The 21,132-nt window shown below is 48.6% G+C and overlaps 2 protein-coding genes across 5 annotated transcripts in view; one reads left to right on the top strand and one right to left on the bottom strand.

The window, feature by feature from the left end:
• The window catches only part of ntmt1 (N-terminal Xaa-Pro-Lys N-methyltransferase 1), a 32,646-nt gene that overhangs the window by 4,059 nt on the left and 7,455 nt on the right, over nucleotides 1–21,132 (bottom strand). Inside the window, exon 3 of one of the 4 annotated variants that reach the window (XM_069183589.1) lies at nucleotides 17,822–17,914. In XM_069183589.1, the coding sequence (XP_069039690.1) occupies nucleotides 17,822–17,914 (93 nt within the window). Of the gene's footprint in view, nucleotides 1–632; nucleotides 714–8,209; nucleotides 8,237–8,629; nucleotides 8,738–17,821; nucleotides 17,915–21,132 lie in introns of those variants that run through there. The other 3 variants (XM_069183590.1, XM_069183591.1, XM_069183592.1) reach the window with 3 other exon arrangements.
• LOC138225010 (collagen alpha-2(XI) chain-like) lies at nucleotides 688–7,100 on the top strand. The gene is made up of 7 exons (XM_069183588.1): nucleotides 688–984; nucleotides 1,393–2,324; nucleotides 3,146–3,206; nucleotides 3,686–3,814; nucleotides 4,661–5,652; nucleotides 6,201–6,444; nucleotides 6,909–7,100. The coding sequence occupies exons 2-6, from the start codon at nucleotides 1,652–1,654 to the stop codon at nucleotides 6,422–6,424; spliced, it is 2,079 nt and encodes a 692-aa protein (XP_069039689.1). The 5' UTR covers nucleotides 688–984; nucleotides 1,393–1,651; the 3' UTR covers nucleotides 6,425–6,444; nucleotides 6,909–7,100.

The following is a 21,132-nucleotide window of genomic DNA, read 5'->3' as shown; positions in this document are numbered from 1 at the left end:
TGCGTGTCCAGAAAAACACAAGACCGTAGCCGATGCGACGGGGCTGGCGATGGCCCATTGCGACACGTCGCCCGGGCGTGCGGGCTGCACCGCGTCCTCTCCCGCAGGGCGTCTTTCTCCGCACAGCAGCGCGCAACTCACCTTCAACTGGCGCACGGTCCCACCGCAAGCCCCGCGCCCAGACCTCCCCACCTCCCCCTGCCTAACGCGCCCCGTCTGTCATCACGCTCTGCACGCAGTTTCCTCCTCTGCATTGCGCATGTCTCCCCCCGGCAGCGCGCACAGTGTCCGCACTGGCCGCCAGGGGGCGCAGCGCAGCCCCGCACTCCCGGCGTGCCGCTCCGGCACAGGTCTGCAGTCGGGAGTTTCTGTCCCGTTCATGACGAGCTTTACACCGAACATGATTCCCTTTCACGCAGAGACGGCCACTGACCACAGCTTTAGAATGTGGACGTAACACAAGCTCCTCTACAGGCCCAGCTCTGCTACGTTCCCCCGAACTCTTAGTGACCGGTCTTGCAGAACAGGGTTGCCCAGATCACGCAGTACCATTCGGAAAGACCTGTAAATAAGGCAAGATCGCGGCGAATATTCGAAACAGTCGTGATCCATCTCCATTTTTATATACCCACCGCACGCACGTGTGAGTTCAAACTGCCAGCTTCTGGTTCAAGTCTAACGACGCGTTTAAGAACCGAACCGAACCTCCTGCGTCCCCAGGGCAGCGGCGGAGGCGCCCGGGCGCTCCTGGCCCTTTAAGAACGTCCGGCTGTACCTGCCGCGCGGCTGCCATGGCAACGGGCTACAACAATCGCCGCCGCGGGAGCTGTCACTCCAAAGGAGTTCGGAGCGGCTCGCGAGCCCGGGACACGGACAGACCCCCGGGGGACCCCCCCGCCGCGCGCGCGCTGCTGAAGGGGGGGTGCGGGTGGCCCAGGAAGACGGTCTTGCCCGGACAGACGGCGTGAAGGCCGAGTCACGCAGGTAAACCAAGCTCACCTTCTTCCAATCATCACCATCATAAATAAATGACATAATTGTATACAGCGCCTTTAAAAGCAGCCTCTCCCAGTGCTTTCTGTCGGGCTCTTGTAATTGCATTGTTAAAACTATTCTAATGAGTAGCCAACGCCAGAGATGAAATACGGGTGTTCAGACCCCACCTAGTGAGCTGCACTGATTGCGTCTCTCCAGTGTCTCTCCTGTCTCTGTAGGAATGTATACTGACCCAACCCTTCTGTAATTCAGGCCTAAGTAAAAGCCTTACAGAAATGCCCTAATTACTGTGTAATGTATTAATTAATGTGCGCAGCGGGACTGCTGCTGGCCCTGGGTCGCCGGTCTGCCCCATATCTCATCTGCTCCCCTCTCTCTCTTCCTGCTCCTCGTTAGATTCACAAGACAGCACAGCAAACGGGCTGGGAATCAACACTTCCCAAACAGCCCTTCGTCAGCGTCTGCACCCTCCATCTTCCCCTCCCTCTCCTGCTCGCTCTCTCTCTCCCTCCTTCTTCCCCTCCCTCCCTCTCCCTCGTCCCAGCCAGCCTCTCCGCACTCCTCCCTCTCGCTCTGCGGTCCGCAGCCGGCGGGAGGGACAGGAAGAGACCCCGGGCCGCGCGGCGGGGAGCCCCATGGGAAGGGTGGAGCCGCCATGGTTCTGGAGACATCGGACCCGCAGCCGGTGCAGGGCGGTCTCGACGGCTTCTACGACCGCCTGCGCAAGAAGTACCCCCAGACCTTCGCCCTGGCCCCCAGCCTGGGCCGGGAGAACGCCGCCACCCCCGTTCAGAGACTGCCCGCCCTCGGGCCCGGGCTGGCCCCCAAGCCTGGGGTGTTTCCTGAGCGCCCCGGCCCGACCCACCTGCTCCCCGGCAGGCAGGGCACCGGCACCCTCCTCCTCAAGGTGGGGGACGAAAAGACCAGGCCGAGGGGGGGCCCGAGGGGGGCGCCGCTGAGCGGCGGACCCCGCGTCGTCAAGGAGAACCGGGTCGTGGCGCCTCCGCTCGGGGGACAGCCCGGTCTCCCCAGCGGGCCCATGCGGCTGCCCACTCTGGCCCAGCGCGTGGAACAGAACCGGGTCGCTCTGCGGCACAGGCTCCGGCTGGACCCCCGGCTGACGCCCCCTGAGCCCCCCAGCCCGTGGCGCCCGGGGTCGGCCCAGAGCCGCCCCGCTGACCCCTGCCCCAGGGGTGCCCCCGGTCCCCCGCCTCCTCTGTCTTCCAGGGTGCTGCGTTCGGTTGGGGGAGAGCTGCTGCCCAACAAACCCAAACTGGAGCTCCGGCCCGACTCGGCCCGGATCGTCCAAGAGGAGACCCCCAGAATCCGTGAGATACTAGACCCCTGCCTTCTCCCAGTTTGCGCAATCCCTTCACTCGCCTGCGCGTTTATTCAGACCAGCGGCTCCCAGCTCCGGGTGCTGGCGACCCACACACCTGCTGGTTCACGTGCCAGCCAAGCCCTCGGTCCCACAATCAAACCCTGCACTGACGTCAAAATAATAATCACGAGATTCATCCGAACTGCTCCGTCCCAGCTCTTACACGTGTTGGACTATAACCACTGCATTCAAATCCCAAACTTGTGACCGGAAACAAAATCCAAATATTCAACTGAAGCCGCTTCTTAGATCAAATAAGATCTCAATTATCTGATGAAGGTGGGCTGGACCGGAAAGTGTGGGGGTCACCCGGACTGGGCCCTGCTTTAAAGGCATGTATATCACACACACTCAACGCAATTAAAGGGGCCAGTCAGATGGACAGCCCACTTGTTCTGTGCAACACAGACGAATCAAATGAAAAACCTCCCGGTAAAATATAACAAAAAAAACACATTCTAGAGTTTCTGCCATTTCAAAAAGTGTCAAGAATCAAACAAAACACAGGCTATAAAAACGTCATTCTTGAAAAGAGAGTCAATCGCAGTGTTTAAGATCAGATAAATGCTTCCAGTGCAGTGAAAAGCTTGCAGAAAGAGAAGGTCTGAGACCCTGTTCTGCTTGGGGGGGGGTTAACGTCAGAGCTGGACAGGTAGAAAGGCGACAGCGAGCAGCTCTAGTCCGAGCCGAGAGAAGCGTGCTGTGCATCTTCCACTTCTCCCCTGGGAGCCCCAACTGCTCTGCGTCTGTCCTTTCCCCTCTCTGCAGGGCTGTCCGCGTCTGACAGCGAGGCCGATTCTGGGATTTCCGTGGCATTCCCAAATCCCAGGTGACCTTCTCCGCCTTGCACAAACACTCTGACCTTTCTGTCAAACCGGCCGATCGATGGCCTGTCCGCTAGCCCAGCGCACCAGTCACGGGGGGGAGGTCAGAGGTCATTACATCGCCTTTTCAGCCCCCTATTTCCTCAGTCACTCCGACAAGCTTAATATATCTGACTAAATATATCCTGTTAGATGTATTCCAGTATGAGTGTGTGCACGGGACTATAGTATTTTAATGGCACAATATGTAAAATATTGTTTTCTGTTAATAATTTTGCTAATTCTTTAAGAGTTACATGTACATTTAATTTAGTAACAGGCTTCTGATCTAACCAGAATTTTCTTCCTAGGCTACCTGCTCCAACCATGTATCCAATAGGATCTCCAATTCCAATGCATTTTGAGAACAATATTTCTGTGTTAAATACTTCTGTATGAGACTAGACTGATGATAAAATACTGAGGTGATGCCGTTTATTGACAGCGCCGCTGCGAAGCAGGCTCCTCCCCCTCAAGCCCCTCGGGTAGGGAGGTCAGCCAATGGGAGAGCAGCAAAACCAGGACCAATCAAAGCAGACCACTCCATTGTGATCCCGCCCATGTACAGCTCTAGGTATGTACAGCGTCTAGATTAGCTTACACGAGCCTTTATTTTCAGGACCTTGCTTAGAAATCACTTTGACAATGCTGTGATATTAGAGTTCTAATAATAGAAGGCTCCACGCTTTGTTTCCAGATTGCTTTTTGTATTAAAATAGAGTTGCAGTTCCCCTTCACCATCACCTGCATGCAGAGGCCTCAGAGACCTGCTGTGCACGAGCCTGTGCAGAAACTGTAGATCAGGGACAATGCTTTGTTTTGTTCTAGTGGTGTAAAAAGATAATGCAAAATAATTTCCTTCAGTCTGTTTTCCGAGTTCTCCCTTGATGAAAGTGCCAGTGTCTTTTAAACAATAAATAAAAACTAAATAAATCTACATTTCAAAAGTACACTGTATAAAGGGTTTAAGTATTAGCAGCGCATACTATATATAAATAGATAAAGAAACATATATTGTAGCTTCACTGATTATACATGTATAAAGTCATTTTCATATCTAGGCCACACAAGGTTTATCATGGTTTCCCTGGTGATAAGCAGTCAAGAAACCATGTGACTCTCATTGGATGGGATGAGATATTCCAGGAATTACCCACCAGCAGTGCACACTCATACAGGTGGTTAGGCTGCAGACACTGGGGTAAAGTACTTCACTCAAGGCAGAGCAGCAGCTTCTATACCAGGGACTAAAACCTACAACCCACCAGGCACCTGCCCAGAGGCTGAGCCAATGTGCTATATCCCCCTACTGATTATACAAAGTAGATGCAATGAAATGCTTATATACTGTACATTTAGAAAATGCACCAAATTAAAGAGCTACTGTTTATTATGACCTGTCTGCGCTGTGTGTTTTCAGATCACACTGGGAGAAGAGCTCAATCCCTACTTCATCAGCGTTAAGTCTTCACTACATAAGTCAGTCCCCCTCTACAGATTCCTGCTCAGACTCAAGCTCCCCCCTCCAGTCAGTCCCCTCCCATAACTCAGCAAGCCACACCCACCCAGGAGAACACACCGCCTCTATAAGACACACCCCTTCAAAAGACTTCATGAGCATCTACAGTGAGCATGCTCCTTACAGGGACCTTGCTGGCCTGAAGGAACACAGCAGCTCTAGATCTCATTATGCCAGAGGCCACACCCTCGACAGAGGCCACACCCCCGACAGAGGCCACACCCCCGACAGGAATATTTGCCTTGTAGAAGGCTCCACCCACTGTGGTGACCCCGCCCCAATGAAACGCTCCTTTTCCGGAGTCTCCTCCCCCATTACCAGAGGCTCCTCCCCTCCCCGGGTGCGTTTCCGAGACGATGCCCCGGGAGCAGCGGAGTCCCGCCTCCGGGAGCGGCTGATTGGGCAGCTGGGCGGCCCGAGAGAGTCTCCGGGGGCCCTTCGTGCTCCTTCCTGCCAGAACATCCGAGACCCCCAGAGCCGGAGGCAGAGGGAAGGGAACCCGGGCTCGCCTACCCCCACCGGCGGCGGGAAGGAGGCCCCGGAGGAATTGAGGGGCCCCCCCCCCAGCGCCAACAGACAGACTCCATGTCACGGAGGGCCACACGTGAGGGGGGGGCTGGCACCCGGCTGCCCCCCCCTGGAGGACAAGCCGCCCAGCCCCGAGGGGACGGAGCTGCGGTCTGGGGTCTCCAGCGGGGGACAGGCAGGGCAGGGGGACCCCGAGGCTCGTGGAGAGACGGAGGGGAGGAGCAGACCCGGGACCACAACGCCCTGGGGCCCCCCCCCTCTGCAGCGCCCCACCACACCACAGGCCGGCTCCGTTCCCGAGGGGCGCAGGGGGAACCCCGTCCTCTGTGAGTGCTGTGGAGACCCGAGGGACAGGCTGGAGAGAGGTAAGGGCCGCCGGGGGGGCATACCCCAGTTATCCCATCCACACAAGCCTTCACCATAGCAACCATCAGTGCTGACTGACTAAGAACTTTACATAGAGACTGCGATGCCTGTGTTGACCTCTGCACCACTGCACCCAGCGTGACTTCGACCTCTGTCCCGCTCCCTGCTGCTGGCGTGGGGTCTCGACCACGAGCCCTCAGCACGCAGGTCACTGGGCTGCCCTGTGCCGACATCAGCACCGAGCGGTGTTTTCCCAGCACCAGTCTGAAGCCCACTTGTCTGACAACAGGCTGAACACAGCGCCGTGTTGCCCTGCGAAACTAATAGAAGAGCATCCCCTGGTCAGGTTGAGATGGAGCGTCAGAGCTTTCTGTCTAAGAGTCCAGAATGGTTCAGAGGTAAAGTTCCCCCCCACCACCACCACCAAAATCTACAGGCCGTAAAAGCTCCAACCCCAAAAACAAGAAACAGACCAAAGACAGCAGCAGGACATTTCCATGACAAACTGGATCTCTGCTCTACAAGTGTGTTGTGTTGCTCTTTCCAGGTGGGCAGGGCCATGACATCACGCACATGTGCGCCAGGGTGAAGTGGAAGGTGATTGGAGGGTTTAAGAGGAGAAGCCAGGCCCCGAGGAACACCGCGCCCACAATGGGCGGCGACGGCTCCTTTTACGGCATCGGGCACGCCCCCAGGGGCGGGGCCACGGGCAGCTTCCGCAAGGCCACGCCGCGCCTCACGGAGAAAGAAGCGCGTTACGCTCTTCCATGAGGAGCAGCTCCGCTTCCACAGTGAGTACGAAAAGGGGACGAGGATTCGCGTTCTGGGAAGAACTGCAGGAGGTGATCTATAACCTGGATGACAACACAGGCATGTTCACTCCTGGCCTGGGATCGCGGCATTCCAGCTTGGGTCCTCAGGTCGCTTTAACAGCAGTTAAAGGGGAACCGCGAGCTACTTTTATATTTAAAACATAAAAATGAATGAATCGGCAAAGATGGGTGACTTTCAAACCACAATGAAAGTAAAATGCACACAGTAACTTGTAAACCCCCCAATTTACATCACAAAATAGACTGAATTTCCGGGTCTGCGCCGGTTCTGTGATTCAGAACGAGGCAACAAAACATCCGGTGAGGTGAAGCGGCCCTGTGACACGTGTGAATCCAGCTCGTTTAATCCGATAGACATATCGCTCTCAACTTCGAGACGGTCTTGCTAACAAATACCGCTCACTTGTTAACTCTGCCTGCAGATCACATCGGACCAGTTCTGCGGCGGACCGTCTGCTGCCCGACCCGTACTCATCCGCTCGTCCGTCACGATGACACCAGTCACTAGCACGCAGGAAGGGTCGCCCCACTTCACAATTCATGGGAACTCTCTCTCTCTTTGGCACTGTGGCCAAACCAGGGTTTTACGACAACATGACGACTTACCGCACGTTCCCAAAGTTCACGTTTTTTTTTTGCTTAATCCCAAATGTGCAAAATTGTTCCTATAACGTCAACGAAAGCATCTTGAACTTGAACTTTATTGCCATATGTAACCGGTACTGGTACAATGGAATTCTTACTTACAGAAAGTCTCTCGATTGTAAAACAAGTGTAAAAACAAAACAAAGTGCAAACAGTGCATCAAGACAATACCGAGTCTTGATACCGAGATTTACGAACTGGTCTGGGAAAAAACAAGGACTGAAGTTCCCCTTTATCGCTGATCCAGGTAAAACACGTGCAGCTTCTGCAATAGCCCAGGAGCACACGGACAAGGATCCTCGATCCTCCCCCGGACCACAGCAGCCGCCAACATCTCCGAGTGAAACAACCAGCACTAGCCCCTGTTCGTATATTTACACTCCGGATTGGAGGCTGGTTTGAAATGGATGCACTTAACAGTTTCTCAATAGAACTTGTAATAAAAACAAAAACATCACTTTTCAGTACGAAGACCGCACACAGTAATTTCCACAATGCTACTCAATGTTCCAGCCAGTGTTTTCGGAACTTCCCAAAAGCATGTCACTTCCGACACATCGAAGACCGCCCTGAACACGCACAGCCCCGATGGCTTAGCTGAGAGAGCAGCTGGCGATGCAAAAAGAGCTGTTAGGAAAACTAAGCATCGCATTTCTCTCTCGCTCTACCGAATCTTCGCAATGTAACGCCCGAATTTTGTTGAGGATCTCCAGCACAATGCCTCACGTCTAGGAGAAGACACAGTTCATTCACCTGTCATCGAGTACCAGTGGAAGCACAGCTAGTAAAGAAAGGACAAGCATCTGAACCTATCCGAGTCGTTAAATTGCAGACTCCACATGGACATGGTCTCCTGAGAGCCATTCAAACAGCCCGTACAGAATCACAAGAGAAGAGGGTGAAACACTCGCTTGTGAAGCCGTGAAATTCAAGGCTAAGAAAGTTCAAACGGACCCGGACTGAAACCCTACAAACACTGGGGACTTCATGGCCCCACACATCAGAGTCGTGTCCGCTCCCCGCCCGGCAGGTCCGCCCGGACCGGGGTATTTGCTTTCGACGGTACGGTTTTCCTTACCAGAAACAGCATGTAAAACAAATAGGTTCTCAGAATATCCCAAATACAATTGATCCGCCATATCCTCCAAACACGACTATTAAGTTTGTCTTCACGGCAGTGAAGCTATTTTCGTAATAAACACATTAGTGTAATTCTGACGATAGTAGAATTCTGAAGACAGAAATATGTACATTTTCACCAGCCAAATCGAAACATAACACACTACTATACGTCACAAAACAACTTGAGCTTTTCAGAGCTGCGTTTCATAACTAGATACATCAGCAAAAAGCAAACGAACCTTTCATTGCAATATTCATCTCTCGTTTCAGCTTAGAGGAGCACCAAAGTATAGCTATAATTTATGGGTTCTCCAGCAAAATATAAGCGCAAAACCCCCCAAATGCGCTAGAATACATAAAGAAAATGTTACCTTACCTGGAAAAAAGTACGTTCATTTTGCCGTTTTACCATGAAAATCCACAAGTTTGTAAAAATAAAACATTCTGCAACAAAGATGGCTGCTGGAGCCCTATAGGTTCGAATCGACCGGCCTCTAGCGAGAGCTCATCTGATTGGTCCCAACAACTGTCATTCAGCGACATCTGACCATTCAGAGACTTAAACCCGCCTCCCCATAGCAGGCCTGCGCAGTGTTTATTTGACCGCACCTGTTTATTGCGAGTACCGATATCACACCAGAGAAGTCCGAAAACGTTAAAACACTTTTAAACTGTCAACATGACAAGACGCCTCTGTAATGCTGGCAATATTGAAATACTACAGTAAACAATGCTTCTTTTTCCTTATTTTTATTTGACCTTTTTTTGGGGGGTGGAGGCTGATAAGAAACACTTGGGGGCACTTGCAACGTTAAAGTAAGGTGCGGTTTAGTTAGTACCGTACTTTCCGGAGATCGTCTCCAGCTCCGAGTTCAATTACAGCGAAAAAACGTGCGGAACAAAGCTGTACTGCAGTTGGACTTGAGCTTAATCCGGTGCACAGGGTTCGGTAGTGTTGTTGTTTTAATAATTAGCCCGAACTTCAGGGGACCCCGGTGGGCAGTGATTCGTCAAATATACGTATATATCACGGCGAGAATACGGCTATACGTATATATACACTGCCGCGATGTATAATCAACGTTGAATTGCAACCGTAAAATCGACAACGTTAATGAACGCATATATAACGTCGAAAACACATCTAACACAGTGCCTGGGGCTTTTTATATATCGTGCGTGCCGCAACTAGGAGTATGACGGCAATCTGCATAGTGTACGAGGTAAATGGTTTTTGCAGTCATTTATTTACACAGCTTTGCATACAGGGGTTTCGCGGAGACCTGTGCATCAGAACAATTCAATTAATCTTTTATTAGTGGGGTTAATACGTAGGCCACGTTAATATACAATTATTACTTTGTCTGTTTCTTGTCTACATTTAAACTAAATGTCCTGACAAATTTAAATGTTCGTTTTTAATTTGAGAACTGCGTTTAGGCTACGATTTGCCGGATGAGGGTACGTGGTTATTAATGAGATTCTCATTAAACACACGAGCATCGCAGCTGCGCGTTTGGAACAGGACGCGGCTGTACTATTGCGGCTTAAATGTCCTTTAACAAGACACTCCGGACCAACAAGCCAACACATCGCTACTGCTAAAGCGTCACAAAAGACGCCAACTAAAAACCAGTAAAGTTAACAGTTTTCTTTTTAACAGAACTGGAAATTAAACTTATAAAATGACTTGAGCAAAACAACAAAAAAAGAAACGTTTATGGTTCCTCTGGCCTTCACAGCGTTTCTATTTTTAAAGTTAATACATTTCTTTACCACGGTGTTGCCTTTTCTCTTGAAATAAGCCTCTCTCTCTCTCCTCCTGTGTCTGCAGGAGCTTTAGTACGTTTCAAATGAAGTTCTTCTGTAGTCAGTTCCAACATCTTCCTTTCAAAATGGGGTTAGAACTCACAGGCGTGTTGCTCTGCTAAACCGTGGGACAGTGGTCCGGAGAACTATCATAAATAATCACTCTTAAGTTTAGTTTTTTTCTTTACCGTATGCTTGCATCTGCCTACAGATATTACTCTCTGTACCGTCCATTTCCTCATTATCCCTGCTTTCCTCTGATAACCACAATAAACTATTTAATAAATCTATTCAGTTAACTCCCATATTTTAAAGAACACATTTAAAAGCTCTCGCTCCATTTATATAACTGTTTGCTTAAGTCCTGTTCTCTTCACTCCCTAGGATATCTTCAAATTCACCCCAAGTAATAATGATAGACATGAAATGTAATTATTAGTCAATGACACTTCTGTTAATACACACTTATTAAACTTCAATATCAATAAATGTGGTATAAGTGTTAAGACATTTGAGTTAAATATTGCAATAATTTTCCAAGCGACGGATGCATGAATTCAGTACGTAATGACGATATTATTTCCTTTTAATGCGATCTAGCGTTACGCCAAGTACGGTACTAAATTGCTTAAACCATATGAATAGGTGGTTTAAGTTAGTCCGCTACTTCAGTCACCACTAAAGGACAGCAGCTGATACTCTGTGCTCGTTGCGATGGAGAACTGGTTTAGTACGGCGCTGCGGACTGAAAACAGCGGCCAAGTTCGTTGCAATCGGTCTGAAGGTGCAGCACACGTTTAAACCGCAGCTGCGTGCTAAGCACGGGCTGAACTCCTGTTAGTCCGCTCCTCTCAGTTCGCTGCAATTGACCCTTCGTGCCCTGTCTTCGTTAAAAAAACAAAATCATGCATATTTTTTTTATCTCTTTCAAATTTGTTTCCGTGGTAGTAATCGTTTTAGAGTTGACAGAGAAAAGGAAAATGACATCCGAAGTGTATCAGAACATGAGAGATTGACTTTGGGAGAAAAGACAAGGGGTTCTCTTTAATCCCTAACCCCAGCCAGGTCTGTACCGCGTGTGGTCTCCGACATGATCCCAGATATTAAAAGGGACACCAGTTCAGGAGCGCACTGATCTCGCCTTCTGCTCCGGGACAGGAGACGGCAGCACAGCCCGGCCGCCGACACCAGGACATGTGCATACTCGGTGTCCACAGCACTACGGCAACCACGTTTTTAAAGAATCCGGCAAAAACATCTTTTAATAAAATTGTAAACGGTGACATATCGACTAAGTGCACCGCGCTGTCGTAACCGTACAGCAACAAACCTGTCCTTCTCGGGTTATACAAGATCAGATCACTTTATCGGCCCTATACAATTTCTTGCATTAGGAATTTGTCTTTTCGCAGACCCCAGCTTGCTCTCCATGAGACACACAGACAGGCAGAGAAGCTGGGGGTCAGAGCGCAGGGTCAGCCATTTATACAGCGCCCCTGGAGCAGCTGGGGTGAAGGGCCTGGCTCAGGGGCCCAACAGAGTAGGATTCCTCTGCCGGCTGCAGGATTTGAACCGGCAACCTCCCAGCCACAGGCGCAGATCCTGAGCCACAGAGCCCCCGCTCCGCTCTGATGTAATCATATGGCCGTGATTACAACGGAGGACGGGTGGGAAAAGAGACTGATTTGTTACCTTAATAATACTCGGTCATTGCATACTGTACTAAACCGAAATAATCGACCGGGATTGAGAATAAAGCGCATCAGCAACTTGCTGTGCTGGGACCCCACCACCACCACCCCCGCTCCGTTGCCAGGCAACGCCGAGGCTCGCCGGAGCCGGATAGATGTGTAGTTTTTGGAGGGGCCTGCGCCTACAGCCCGGTCCGCTGGGTGTCTGGCCGGTTCGGTTCTGGAAAGTACTCCGGCAGACGGGCACACTGAGCCGGTACCGGCGCCGGATTGGGAGGAAACCGAGTCTCACACCGGGGAAGACAGGAAAGCGCATTTTCTACTGGGGCCCAGAAGCTAAAGGGAGCTGCCTCTTCTGCGGTCTCAAAAATACAATTAAAGGGGGTGAACATACAGACCTTTACAACTGATGATCAAATAGATTCAAAGCAACAATCCACGTTCTTGGTTCATGCATTGAAAAGAAGACTTTCACCGTATTTTAAAAAGATATATATATATATTTATTAATTCCCCAGTTTAAGCTTGGTCTTCGCCACCGTGCGGAGTTGCTGTCTAGCAGGATCGAGCCCAGAGAGAGCCCGTCTCTCTGGGGAGCGCCCTTCGCGCCCGGCTGCCAAGCCCGACAGTAACCACGAGGTGGCAATGTTGCACCTTCCAAAATACACAGGCAAGCGGGCTTTGAGAGTTTTAGGGAGTTTTTTTTTTAAAAAAAACCACACAAAAGGTTTATTTAAAGATGAGAAACGTCCATTTTTTTATCCCTTGTGTGAAACTCGGAGGTATTCAGGACTCGGACCAAGAAAGTACAGTGAATATATAAGGACTAAAAGGATTAAGAACTAACGTGAAACTTTAAAAACTGGAGAGTCTTGTGCATCTTTAGGGCAGTAGAGGGCGCATACAAGACCATTTTCTTTAGCTAAAAAAAAAACAAGGAGAAGTTTATTTCGACTCTGGCGACTTTTATTAATGATCAAAAGACGTATTTCTACTGATCACGTTCCTAAGGAGCCCACGTAAAGAGAGAAACAAAAGTGTGAAGCCTAACCCTGCGATTACAGCCGAGGTTTATTTCGATCTGGTGTTTTGCCCTTCACAAATCCATTTACTTTTTTTTTTAATCAAGCTGTTTTACTTGGGCTTTCGGAGCACAAGATTTGGTGGAAAAATCCGCCTCGCACAGGCGCAGGTGTCCCCCTGGTGGACAGCTTCGGTAGTGCAACACGGACTGACGCACCGGTCTAACGGTACGTGTCCATATAACCAGCCCTCACGCGTCTCTGTGTATTGATGGGATTCGTTTAAAACATGGCACAGGACGTACTGCGACAGAGGATCCAGTGGGGGGCAGCGTTACACAGCAAACTGGTAACAACGCAAGGTCGCTGCTCGACCGATTTATATCAATCTGAGCTGAATACAGGGTTTCAGAGCTGCGTCAGGTTTATTTCCGAGGACGATGGGCTAGATATATTCAGATTCTCCCTCCCCGAACAAGGGAGAGAGAGCGCTTTCCTCAGCTTCACCACAACTCCCAAGCCTCGCAGGTCTCCCGTTTTGCACACTGCATTTTGTTCTTAGTTTTAAGCAGCTCAGGAGACTTATTAACCCCACCCCCCAAAAAAAAACGACCAAAAAGAAATCGTTAAACAGCACTGTTTTGCATGTTCAAAAAGGGTACAGAGAGCCCCGCCAGACACAGGAGATTTTAAAAAAACTTCTGAGACACCTCGGTACGTCCCTTCAAAACCGGCAATCGCACTATTAAACAATGCGAGACAAGAGGGTGGGTTTTTAAAACAGCGAGATGTTTCAATACTCCGACATCGGAGCTCTCGTACACTATTGGTTTCAGCAGCAGTGCACTGAGGGCAGGTCTCACGAATACTGGACCCTCAGGGCGCCTTCCTCAGGAAGAAAAAACTCAAGAAACGCAGAGCCCGTGGTGGGCTGCACCAACAGTTGTCAGACTGCGAAACAGCGGTGTTCTCCAGCCCACCAATAGCGCGCTATTTCGGCTCTGCCCTGCTACAGTATTCGCGGTCACTGCTGAGGGCTGCACTGCCCACGAAGTTCCTCCTTCTGATGCTGCAGAGACCATGTTTCCCAGCTCTGATCCTGGAGGAACAGTCTGCGTGATTTAATTCCAGCCGAGATCTATGTCTCCAGCGCTAACTTGACCCGCTTGCTTGTTTACTTCGACTTTTATTGAACTCCTTGAACTTTCAACAGCTTCAGCACTCAGATTTTCACGCTGCCTCTCCTCAACTTTGTTGGCCTTTATTGCTGACTCGGATCTTACTTCTGGATTGGCTGATGATGAACAGGCACAGGTGATAACCACGCTATCAGACACGCCCACACCGGGAATGGTATTATCCAAACGCTCACAATGGGAGTGGCGTCGTGTCTGACACGCCCACAATGGGAGTGACACACAATGACACGCCCACAACGTGAGTGACACACCTGCCACGCCCTTACCGTTTTTCCTTCTGTAGAGGTCCAATTGGTTACATTTCAGACAGCACACCTGAATGGGGGCAGATCTGAGACTAAGAAATGGGTACAAACTTGGCATCAATGACAAATCCCATATGACCCTTAAACAGCTGAAACAAATCTGCATATATCCCCCAAACAGAAAACCAAAAATACCAGCTGGTGCACAAACTAGTCGACAGGACCAGGGCTGGGGAACTGGTGTAGACCTCAGCAAGCCAATGAAACAATGACAAAAACCCATGGTCACCCACTTGTGGTGTATTTGCTTTGTATTGCATTCCTTATACAATACAATAGGGAAGCCGATACCTTGGTTCGACTGGGATCAATGAACTACTCACTGCCAAACGGGCTAGATGGGTTCCTTTGGCCTGCTCTCGTTTGTCAGCTCTCTCGTTTAAATGCATAGATCGGAAGACGGCAGAAAATTATTCTGATCTGGTGTTAGTTAATGCCGAGGACACAGTGGAGTCGATCACTGGGACACACTCAAACCATACTGTTTCTGCTGCTAATCAACGTATTTAACAGAGGGGCAGGAGGAGGTCAAATATCACTCACGCTTCCGCTGTCCTGCGTAGAAACACCCGCTTGCTGGCTGGGCCACCCACAGCTCTGCACACATCTTCCCAGCCTCCTTCTCCAGCCCAGCTGCACCCTGACTGCTGCCTCCCTGGTTCATTCCTAGTAAGCAAGATGGGGTTGTCACATGCCAAAGCATTAAGGACGTTATCCCTTTATTTGTCCTTTATATACATTTGTTATATGTAATATTATATATATATACATCCGTCAGCTCATTTTGTCTTATTTAGAATTTGACCAAACTACTGAACTACAGACTCAGCTGATGGTTCTGGTGCAGCAGCCTGTGAGCGTGAACTGATATAATAACCACTTCCGCTAGGAATTCACCACTACTAAGAATTCTAGAAGCACCGTCTTTTAACATGACAAGCTTTGTGTAAAAGCCTTTGTGTCTCATTCATTTTGGAAAGTACAAAGAACACAGACATGACTCGTGTATTGATCCAGACAGCGTACTGTAGTGTCGCACGTTTACCCCGGTATCGCAGCTCCTCCCCGAGAGCCTGTGTGTGTGACAGGCCAGAGCCAGCAGCAGCTGGCGGGGAAAGGTGACACAGGGAGCAGAGCACAGAGCTGCCAGCTCAGCACCAACACAATGGCATCATGCCGAGAGACGGGGGGAGGAGAAAGGCAGGGACAGAGAGAGAAGAAAGAGAGGAGCAGAGAGAGAGGGGAGAGAGATGGACAGGAACAGAGAGAGAGGAGAAAGATGGACAGGAACAGAGAGAGAGGAGAGAGAGAGACAGACAGGAACAGAGAGAGAGGAGAGAGACAGACAGGAACAGAGAGAGGAGAGAGGGACAGGAACAGAGAGAGAGGAGAGAGACAGGAATACAGGGGGAAGGAAAGATGGAGAGAGAAACAGAGAGGCACATAAAGACTCAGTTACTGTATTTTTAAAAATGAATCCAGAAGATAGTAAAAGTACAATATAAAACCTCCATGAACACACCTGTGTTATATCAACTTGAAACTTGACAAATATACAGTGCCCTCAGAAAGTACTGGGACTGCAGTCAAACTCTTCTTGAAGCTTTACAGCCAATTTCTAATCTTAAAAATAATATGACAGGTACAATAACATATACAACATCTTATAGTGCAATCCCATGCATACATTTGATCATATTAGAACAAAAAACACACTTTGTGTTCAACCCAATTATTCCCAGTGCCCAGAAGAACCATGATTGGTAAAGGCCAGGGGGAAATTGGGCCAGGACTTCGGGGTAACACCCCTACTCTTTTTGAGAAACACCCTGGGATTTTTAATGACCAAAGAGAGTCAGGACCTCGGATTTATGTCCCTTCTGCAGGACGGCGTCGTTTTACAGAATAGTGTCCCCATCACTATACTGGGGCATTAGGACCCACACAGACTGGAGGGTGAGCGCCCCCTGCTGGCCCCACTGACACCTCTTCCAGCAACAACCTTCCCAAAAGGTCTCCCATCTAGGTACTGACCAGGCTCACACCTGCTGAGCTTCAAAGGCATACTTCAGTGGGGCTACCAGCTGTGTGTTGCAGGGCAATATAACTGCTGGCCAATCATACTGCCACAGCCATCTTGCCTGTTTTTCAGGGTGCTATGATGTCACTTTTTTCTTCAGAGTGTAAAATGCTACTTAGAGAGATTTAAATCTGAGATCTGAGGTTGAACACAACCTTTCTTCTAATATGATTAATATATGCTTGGATTAATTCAGAATTATGATCAGACTGCTTCACTTGAATCCAAACATAACAGCTGTCACTGTGCTGTGCCAGTGCTTTTGTAGAGCACTGTAACTATGAGCTCCTCAAGTAGCTTTTAAAACATGTCCAAAACATCGCCGAATTAACATGAAAACCCCAACCCCTACGTCATCTTCACAAACACAGCCAGCACCTTGATTTGTGAACCTAACGAGCGAATCAAGGTTATATCTAATGAAAGCAAACGGGGTATCTGTGAGCCTGGCGATTTCAACTGGATTGAGCTCTGTTTAACAGAAAAGTTACTTAATTCTTATAATGCGGATTTGTAAACAAACAGGACTTAAAAAGACAGTGAATGATTGTGATCAGTTAATGACTGAAGTACCCAGGACCATCTTTTGCAAACTGGGTCACTATCCGGGGATCAGACTGTTGGTTTTACTTATAACTCATGGATTAATATAAAACATCGATAACATAGGATTCATTAAAGGGGGGCTGTAACACTCTTTTTATATTTCGATGTTAGAAAGCATCAGCGTTAATAAGTGCATTTCAAACCACAATAAAATTAAAATGTGCACAGTAACTTGTAAAACCTCTGATTTACATCACTAAATGGACTGAATTTCCAGGTCTGCGCAGGTTCTGTGATTCAGACCGAGGCAACAAAACATCCGGTGAGGTGAAGCGGCCCTGTGACACTGTAAACAAGCAGGCGTATGATTCCAGCTTGTTTAATCCAATAGAAATAGTGCTCTCAAATTCAAGATGGTTTTGTAGACGAATACTACTTACTTGTTAACTCTGCTTGCAGATAACATTGGAACAGTTCTGCTGTGAAATGTCTGCTGCACGATCTGTACTTATCTGCTTGTCCATCACAGTACATCAGTCAGTACAGTGACTAGTGAGCAGGAAGGGCCGCCTTACGTCACAATTTCTGTGAACTCTCGCTCTCGCCCGTGATGAGACGAGGGGTTTGCAACAACATGGTGCACTACAGTACTGTCATAATGTTCCCGAATCTGTGCTTAATTAGAAATGTGTAAATTAGCCCTATACTGTAAATGAATTCATTCTGTTACTGAGATTTAATAAGCGGTCTAAGAAATTGGGACTGCAGTTCAACATATAACTATTAATGTAACACTGGGTTGTCATCTAGGTAATGTCATCTGTCAAATCGGACTTTAAACTAATCAAGAAAAACAGAATATTTTAGGACACCGTACAGGTTTCTAAGACAACAATAACAAAGCAGAGCTTTTTACCCAAAGCAGCTTCCAGACCTGGGCAGTGACCTGAGCCATCCACAGGGGGCGCCGCAGAGCCGCTGACAGCGAGACCTTGGTTTGATGTCTCTTCTGAAGGGCAGAGCACAAGGGGGAGTCAGTAACCTGTTCAGGGTGACGCACAGCGGAGTCAGGGGCACAGCTGCAGGCTTTGAACCAGGAACCACCTGCTTTCGAGGCCTTTAACTCAACATCTGGACCACTGAGCCTCCACCTTCAGTCATCCTTGCCCTGTCCAGGGGGGGTTCTCCCATAATGCATTTCTGCGACACCCCTGCAGATTCTGTTTGAAGTGTGCTGTGAACAGTTCGTACCGAAAATGCCTAGAACTGATCACTTCTAATTGTAACTAGTAAGACTCACCTGACTGAAAAATGAACGGGCATAACTTCAAATATAAGAACTTGATTTGTTTTGTATCTGTGATTTCTAAATAAATAAGGGCGGATATATGTTCATATGCACATTGTGTTGGGTTGCAGAGCTTGGAAACCGCATTTCCATACACTTACAGTACCTCGCGATCATCTACGGTACCTTCTGAGAGCGAAACATCTCACACAGCATAAAGAGTGCAAGTCAATCTACACATTAGACCAGAAGGTACAGGCAGTGAATCTGAAACGAACACATGTACTTTATGAAGTGTCATAGTCAATAAGCTGCACGTTTCATCAGTGTGAGGTTTTATAAGGCTTTCCTGCTGGGGATACGGCCTCGGTTATTGTTTTCCCCTGTCTCTGCAAATCGATTCAGGATTTCAGCAGCAATCAGTGCTTTGAGGACACAGATAGCCTCTGCCCCCCCTGTCACCTCTGAGCCCGGGAGAGGGAGGGAGAGGCAGAATGAGAGTGATAAATAGGAAGAGGAAGAGGGAAAGGGACAGAGAGAAAGGAAGCAATTGAAAGGTGTGTCGGACGTTTTTTTTTGCTAGGGCCTGTCCAGACGCACACACACTGAAACACCCAAACACACACACACACACTTACTGGACACACAGAAACAGACAAAGACAAACACGCACACTTGCAGGTCACTCAGAAATACAGACACACTTTGAACACATAGAAACAGAAATAAGCACACACACACTGGACACACAGAAACCGACAAGCACACACACACTGGACACACAGAAACTGACAAACACACACACTTGACACACAGAAACTGATAAGCACACACATACACTGGACACACAGAAACTGATAAACACACACACACTGGATAAAGAGAGACTGACAAACACACACACACTGGGCACACAAAAACTGACAAGCACACACACTGGACAAAGAGAAACTGACAAGCACACTCACATTGGGCACACAAAAACTGAAACACAAAGAAACTGACAAGGACACACACACTGGACAAAGACAAAGAGAAACTGACAAGCACACACACACACTGGACACACAGAAACTGACAAGCACACACACACACACACACACAGCATACATAGAAACGAACAAACACACACTGATCACACAGAAACGAACAAACACACACACTGGTCACGCAGAAACGGACAAACACACACACTGGATACACAGAAACGGACAAACACACACACTGGTCACGCAGAAACGGACAAACACACACACTGGATACACAGAAACGGACAAACACACACTGGTCACGCAGAAACGGACAAACACACACACTGGTCACGCAGAAACGGACAAACACACACACTGGATACACAGAAACGGACAAACACACACACTGGATACACAGAAACGGACAAACACATACGCACGCTGAGTACACAGAAACTGACAGGCACACAGGCGCTTTCACACAGTAAACAGAATGGAAACTGAGGACAGTCTTTCCTTGGCAGAGCCTGTTCTCAGCAGAGCACAAGCAATATGAGAAAGTAAAGGAAGCTCTGGGTCCGTTTCCTCTCTCTCTCTGTCACACAGAGAGGGGTGACACCCCCCCTAAAAATAATGAAGCACAGCTGAAACGGCAAATCTGCCTGCACTCTTTCGAACATGTGGTATTAAACTCAGCCTTCTCCCTGCTCGTGCATGTCAGGCCCTGCAAGGATACCCCACCACAAAGAAGGAGAGCTGCACTTTCGAAGTCTTGCTTTGCTATTTGTTTTAATTCCAAACCAAAACTATAAGTAAGAGACAGATGAGTGGTAATTCATTCATTTTGCAACAGAATATTGGTCAATATTGATACCATGGAAAAATACTTGATGTATGTTTTATAACATAACATATATGATGTATGTTTTATTTATTTCATGTAAATGTGTAGTTTTTTACAGAGTACTGTAAAAACTCAGAGTCGTGCAATGCTCTGCACGATGATGCCCAGTACATTTCAATGAAGATGTGTCGGCACTTGATTTAAAGCGGTATGCGCTGTATTGTCTTTTGTTTCCCGCTGAAACCACAGGATAATTATTCTGAAAAGGATTTCCAATTAAATTATTGATTTCTGATATTTTTAATACTCTGTTGACACAATGTTACATAAGTGTGAGGTTCTTCAGTACAACGGAGAAGAGAAACACAGTCCCTCTCAGGCAGTGTCCTCATTCAAATACTCAACGTCTTTTTGGCTTTGATCAGTCAAATTTTAACTCAACACAGAAGGTAAAAGGGCCTTTTTTGGTTCTCTGTCACAACACATAGGGTTGTGTTCGTGTGGAACAAGCTGCCCAGCCATGTGGTTAAAGTTGATACCCCTGGCCCCTTTCAAGAAACAGCTGGATGAGATCTTCCAAGCCAGACAGGAGGAACTACTTTACACAAAGGGTTGTGGGGGTGTGGAACGGGCCCCTAAGCCACGCTGTTGAAGCCAACAACCTATCTTCTTTCAAGAAATGGCTGGATGATATCCTGGAATAATTAGCTACAGACTGCCAAACAAACCAGATGGGCCCAATCGCCTCTTCCGGCTTGTAACGTTTCTTAATATTTCTTATGACCAGGAGCTACATCTTCAAGTTCAAGGTTCACAAAGCCAGATATTTAAAATCGATAAAGATCAGAAAGCTGAACATGCCTGGCTCATCAGCATCAGGTTAAAAAAAACTGAGCTAGTTAAAATGGCACATGGAGCTGCTCCAGCTAATTCCCTGTCTTTCTTTAAGCAAGATGACACTGGAGATCGGAGGCATGGTGGCACAGTCTTTAGTAATACTGCCTCACAGTGTGCCCTGGGTTCGATTCTGGACCTGAGGTACTGTCCGTGTGGAGTCTGTACGTTCTCCCTATGTCAATGTGGGTTTCCTCCAGGAGCTCTGGTTTCCTCCCACGTTCCAAGAC

Source organism: Lepisosteus oculatus, chromosome 24, assembly GCF_040954835.1.
Source record: "Lepisosteus oculatus isolate fLepOcu1 chromosome 24, fLepOcu1.hap2, whole genome shotgun sequence".
NCBI lineage: Eukaryota > Metazoa > Chordata > Actinopteri > Semionotiformes > Lepisosteidae > Lepisosteus > Lepisosteus oculatus.
The sequence above is the reverse complement of the archived record's forward strand: the minus strand, read 5'-3'. Positions and strand labels throughout refer to the sequence as shown.

Coding starts and splice junctions, on each gene's coding strand:
- LOC138225010 (XM_069183588.1), top strand. CDS start 1,652: ATGGTTCTGGAGACATCGGACCCGCAGCCGGTGCAGGGCGGTCTCGAC. Junction 3,815..4,660: donor CCGCCCATGTACAGCTCTAG/GTATGTACAGCG, acceptor GTGTGTTTTCAG/ATCACACTGGGAGAAGAGCT. Junction 5,653..6,200: donor GAGGGACAGGCTGGAGAGAG/GTAAGGGCCGCC, acceptor TGCTCTTTCCAG/GTGGGCAGGGCCATGACATC.